At 33.3% G+C, this 6,236-nt stretch overlaps 1 protein-coding gene across 1 annotated transcript; it reads right to left on the bottom strand.

Moving 5' to 3' along the window:
• Positions 1-105: 105 nt before the first annotated feature.
• LOC119600409 (32 kDa beta-galactoside-binding lectin lec-3) lies at positions 106-3,715 on the bottom strand. Its single transcript, XM_037950612.1, has 5 exons — positions 3,012-3,715; positions 2,757-2,944; positions 972-1,220; positions 749-905; positions 106-686 (listed from the first exon to the last, which is right to left on the bottom strand). The coding sequence occupies exons 1-5, from the start codon at positions 3,098-3,100 to the stop codon at positions 419-421; spliced, it is 951 nt and encodes a 316-aa protein (XP_037806540.1). The 5' UTR covers positions 3,101-3,715; the 3' UTR covers positions 106-418.
• Positions 3,716-6,236: the final 2,521 nt, after the last annotated feature.

The following is a 6,236-nucleotide window of genomic DNA, read 5'->3' as shown; positions in this document are numbered from 1 at the left end:
GGAAACATTTTTAGAGAGTTCAAGTGTATGCTGTTCCGTATGGTCAACAGTCGGTATGATCTAAATAAAACCACAAAAAATTGTTTTTCGCTTAACAAGTGCTGATTTTATTTCTCCATAATGTCCGGTTATGCTGTATATTGAATAAATGTATTCTTAATGAACTTAAATTTAAGTTTCATTTACATACGCTTTAATGAAATAGATAATACTTGACATTTACACATATGCAATATTTGATTATAATAATCTATTGTGCAAATCGGAGCAAAAATAGCTAATTCCGGAGCTAACGTATATAAATGCAATATTCACTTATTTCAATTTAAACATTATAATTCATTAAAAATATGTTCCTCCTAAAAGTTTTATGATGTGCACATTTTTAACCATAAGTTACTACAAACCCCTCTAATTTCTAAATCAAAGACAATTTTTCAACACGATCCAATAATGGAGAATCTGAATGATATTCGATATTTTTAACCGTAAAATCACCAACAATATTTGTTAAACATTTTAAAGTTGAAATCGAGAAGGAACGGAATGGATAATTATAGTAGGTAAAATATTGACCATTAACGGCTATAATAAATGCTCGGTCACCAACGCCAAAAGCGATTTTAAATAATTTGCCACGTTGGAAGGGAAATTCACCATCTGTTTCTTCATCGTCCGAACAGAAACTATAAACAAAACATTCGTTCTAATTAAAATTACAGTACATCGAACATTTAAAAATACTCACCTATTATCCTCCCTTTGATAGCTGCGTACAACTGCGGTCTTTTCGAAATTGACATGAAATTTCAAAACAATACGACCGCTATCATTGCACACAAAACATATAGAAAACTCAGTATTAGGTGGACCCTTTACAATGCATTCCATAGCAACTACGGTGCCTTTAAACAAAAATAAACATTTTTAATTAAGTTAAATTGATTACTTTTATATGTGATCAGTAATACCTGCTTCATATTTCCTGGGAACATCACTTTGGAATGCAATTCTTTCGGGACATATTAAACCTTTTGGAAAAACTAGTGGATATAACATACGATGATGAAATTGTGTTATCTTCTCAAAATCACCATATATCATTGCGTATTGAATTTGTTTGGGAAATTTAATAAATTCAAATGTTCCATAAATATTATCGTTTACATAAATTTCAAAACATTTTTGTAAAATTGCAATGCGAAACGTAAATATTTGACCTGGAATTAAAGTAGTGTTAATTTTTAAATTTTATGATAAAATCTGATATTAATTAAGAGTTATACATAAGTTTATATGTATCTCTGCACACCTAGAGTTCCAAACAAGTAAGTAATATTTTAACAATTTGCTGACAAAAAAAAAAAATATATTTTCTAAAAGTGGGGTTGTATGGGAGCAAGGGGTTAATTAAGGGCCTATCCTTATAAATCTTGTTAGAGGGATTTCCGTCTATATTAAAGTTATTTATGCAGAATATCAACGTGATATTAGTGTTTATAAATTTTGATATCAAGTTATTTTCTGAAGAGGACTTTGTGTAGGGGCTAGGGTCAAATGAGGCCCGATCATTACGAGATTCGGCAGTATCATTTGGATTTATATAAAATTAAGTTTTGCCGAGAGATACAATCAAATTTAATATACATATTTAAGAGCTCAAAAGGGGGTACGGTTCTATAGGACCGATTTTAAACATTTTCAACAGGCTTCTTCCCTTTGTTCCAAATTATTTTCAAAATTGCGATCTGTAGCGTGCGCTCAAGGTTTACATGGGCACACAGATGAACGGACGAATGAAGGAACATAAATCGATTCAGAAAGTAATTCTGAGCCTATTTAAGGTGGGTGTAGAACAAGTATTTTTGGGTGTTACAAATATCATCACAAACACATAATACCCTGCCCACTATAGTGTTGAGGGCCGACCATATGATATCCAACACCAGTTCTGATAGGTTTAGGTTTAGAAGAGTTATGCACCATAAGAAAGGTGCAACTCGGAGACTATAAGGTCAAGATATATATATATATAGTGATTATGAGTTATGGAAGTTTAAGGGATTTTCTGACTTTGTATGGGGTCTGGAATAAAATGTTGTCCGATCATTACAAAAATCGGCAATACCATTGGGATTTACGCATATAAAGTCGAGAGCATTTTTGCGGGGATGTTGACATATTCAACTTAATTATGAGTTACAAAGCAAATTTCACGGTCCGGATGTATGGGGTAAAATAAAGTATTATCTTCTAAATTGCGACCTGTACATTATTTACAAGCTTAACACGGTTCAATCGACTCAGATAATTCTAAACCGATTGTTAGAAATGGGTATATGACAATAATTCAATCCCTCCCATAAAAGTGTGTAGGGCATAAAAAGTTTTTTTGGGATATCATTGACCCAAACTAAAACACATATTCTTCATTGAGGCCAAGATTTTGGAGAGTTTTAAATTTTGTGTTAATGCAAAGAATTTCATCTAAATCCGAAAGTCATGTACAAATTTCCACTTCTGAAAACTTCAGATATTTATTATGTTTGTGAGAATAATTTCATATTTAAAGGAAATCTAAATGTATATTTTTTATTAAAATAAAATGTTGACTGAATAAATTGATAAGCTGGAGAATTTTGAAGATTAGTATCTTGATCAATATGTATTTTCTTTTTAAATGTGGGCATATTAATAATTTAAACCATTTTTGAATTAAAAACTACTCACTGATGCAAATTTAGCAATCAACTCACCTGGCATTAAAGGATTTTTTGGTCCTTCATTTTTCCAATTTTTCGAAATTTCTTCCTGTTGCCAACCTTCACCCGGTTGAAACATGGAACGTATAATTTGATTTTCTCGAAAATTTGCCTCCAGTTTTAAATAAACCGTTTCACTTTCATTCTTTGCGCTAATATTATCGGTTAAATCTAATGAAATTCTAGGAAATACAAAAACACACAAAATTAATAATTTCTTGTATTTATTATTTGCAAAAACCTGTTTACTTAATTGGATTGGGTTTAACTTTTCCACTAAATATCAAGACATGACCGAAAGGTACATCTGTTAAAACTTTTCCTTTCCAAACGTTCATTTCTCTGTGACTCCTCGAATGCAACTGATTTAGTTGAATGGTTCAAATTATGTCTTAACAGGACTTCATTTTATTTCTTTTAATCATGTTTTTTTTTTTTTTTACCTGCCGCTGTCTGTTTCTCCACTCGTGAATGCTATAGTCTATAAGTGGTGGATGCATGGTGGAATATTGTAACAAGTTAATGTTTCCATTGATGATTATGTAAAAGTACTTTGAAATGAATAATCAAACAAACTATTTATGCATGTTATTGTTTTGTAAGTTTTTACAGTGGAACCATAAAGTTTTTTAATACATTTGGAATAAATGTTCGATCGAGTATGGCACCTGTCATTTTGCCATCAATTAATCGTGATTGAATCGGGAGATCAGTCATTTTGTTACTTATTTGGTCCAAAAATATTTCCTATACAATAGGGTTTGATCCTAGTCCCCATATTTGTGTGTTAGATACGGAAATTATTGTTAATTGAGATGACATTATTTATTTGTATGTTATTTTGTATGACATCACTGTGTTACAAGTAAATACACTTGATTCATAACACACTACATATCGACGGAAATATCACAATCTTCGCTTTTGATATTAGCCTGAAGCTCTTCCACCGTTCTTTGCTTGTTTGCATAAATGTCAGATTTAAACGGACTGATGAAGTGGAATAGAATCAAGAATTACACTTGTATGAAATTAGCATTTTATTCCAATGTCTGTACTATATATAAGCTGAAAATTAAAAAGGATGAAAAATGCTCTGAAAAAATCACATTCTACCCCACTGTTCAAATAATAATTTTATGTGAATTCAATCCTTTTTTTTTGTGTTCCATAATTTTGTTGGCTTTGAAATCCATAAACTGTCATAGTTGTTTGTTGTTTCATGGGCATATGAAAACTTGTTGTTATTTTATTTTTATACTGCTTTATTTTGAGACTGTTGCGTGTTTTCTTCCATAACCAGAAAAAAGGCCAATTACACCACGAGCAAGAAGTCAAAATAGTCTTATCATGGGAAATACAGAAACAAAATAATGTTCATACGAATTGAATCCACTTTTAATTCCATGACATTGTTCCGCAAGTTTACTTGTACAACCATACATACCACCCACTAAACCATCTTTCAAGAATCAAACGTATAAGAAACAAGTGAGAGCATTATATTCGGTTGTGACGAATCATATGTACCCATTATCCACGTTTTTTGGGAGCAATGAATTTCATATGATTTGATATCTAAAAAGAGGACCGAAAACTACCAAATGTGACTTATTCTGTACTTTTTGGGACACACAAACATCTGAATGATAAACAATATGACTTTCGCTCTGAAGTGCCATTAGGTACTTATCTTTGAGCTGGGAGAAAGCATGATATACATATATTTTATCTTTTTATTTCGGATTTATTCCACGAACGATCTATAACATCCGTGTTCAATGCCACTCACATTGTTTTGATCATAGACCTGATTTTTCTGACATAAAAATCTCAATATTTAATTTGAAATCAATATCCCTTAAAAACCAAACGACTTGAGACACCATTTTAACAAAGCCTCTTCATGAATGTGGTAAACGTTGATGAATCAAACGACGTCCGATGGTAACGACAACCATATCATTGACAAACAAAGGGTTTCTTTCAAATGTTTAGTTTCCGATCTAAAATGGAATATAATTGGACTAGCTTGAGCTGCTTGTAATCGTATATTCAGACCACATAAACCTAGATATGCGATACCAAAGTCCAATCTTTCTTTCTTTATTTATTTATAAGACCGATAAGTCTTACATTCTTCCTACTTAAAACCTTGGAATGGATAGTTGATAGCATGGTTAAAAGCAGTATACATGATAAAGACCTCAAATATAGACAGCATGCTTATGTACAGGGACGATTGGTGAAAACTGTGTTGAAGGATTTGTCCTCTATATAGACGAATCCCTCGATAGCAATATATGTACACTGACAGTATGCATTGGCATCGAAGGCATATTCAATAACGTGCTCACTGATTCTCTTATCCAATCCTTAGACCAGTTTTATGTTGACCGGGTGCTTTGTAACTGGTTTACTGTATTTCCCGGTAGACCAGTATTGGGTAACCACGACTAATAGCCTCCTAAGGACCCTAACCGAGAAAGGTCTTAGACCTGTTTGCTATGAAGACGATGTCGTAATACTTCTAAGAGAATAGTATCCAAATTATTTCTGTGTAAGGAATGAATAGGCTCTAAATACGACCTTAAGCTGGACTCAACCGAGAAAGGACTTAGACCTGTTTGCTATCAATGTATACTGCACACATTGGAAGGATGAGCGGCTCAATCGCATACTAGACACAGAATATGTAGGGAACTTTAAAACACTGATCCCATTTAGAATGTACGCCTCATAATTAAGCGATCTGACCAAAGTCGATACATCTACTGGAAATAATGGAAGACTATACACTAAGATGGGAGGTGCCCGATCGCATACCAGACACAGAATATATTGAAAACTTCGAAACACTGAACCCAGATAGAATTTTATGGCCAAGCGGAATATTAGATCAAAAACCCTTAGTAATGCGTTGCTACAGGTATGACTGTAAACTATGGGACAAAACGGGTCAGGACCACCGTCTACCTAATCACAACACTAGCACCCAGTCAGAAGTCCGAGCATCAACGGGATGTGTAATTGGATTAGAATAAATATGGCGTCAACAAGGGTTAACATATTTACTGACACCCAGAAGGCTGTTAAAGTTAAATCTAAGATACTCCCACAGAGGTAAACTTTACATCATATCGTAACCAGACCACTAGAGAATAGTCGGCGACGAAATAGCGAATTTAGTTGCTTTAGGTGGATTCCAATAAGGTCTCTTGGAATAATGGACACAACCACAAAGATCCAATTGGGTGACCATAACGACAGCAGGTCGAGAAGCTTTCTCAATATGAGCAAGTCCGAGGTTAATATAGTGGTAAGAAATTTGAGTGGACACATAGGTTTACGGGCACAACTATACAATTTGGATGTGTGGATTCAGGCGAATGTAGAGCATAAGGGCAGCTAAACTCTGGAGCACTTTCTTTGTCATTGTCAGACTTTCGTCAAAATAAGATCCAAATATCTTCA

Source organism: Lucilia sericata, unplaced genomic scaffold (assembly GCF_015586225.1).
Source record: "Lucilia sericata isolate MDLA Ls3-8-SP2 unplaced genomic scaffold, ASM1558622v1 Contig000113F_arrow, whole genome shotgun sequence".
Lineage (NCBI taxonomy): Eukaryota > Metazoa > Arthropoda > Insecta > Diptera > Calliphoridae > Lucilia > Lucilia sericata.
This window is presented reverse-complemented; position numbering and strand designations above follow the sequence as displayed.

Bases quoted from the DNA above. Each gene is read 5' to 3' on its own strand.
- LOC119600409 (XM_037950612.1), bottom strand. From the start codon at position 3,100: ATGAACGTTTGGAAAGGAAAAGTTTTAACAGATGTACCTTTCGGTCAT. The intron at 906-971 runs GTATTACTGATC...TTTTGTTTAAAG, and splicing joins TCCCAGGAAATATGAAGCAG to GCACCGTAGTTGCTATGGAA. The intron at 687-748 runs GTGAGTATTTTT...TTTTGTTTATAG, and splicing joins TATCAAAGGGAGGATAATAG to TTTCTGTTCGGACGATGAAG.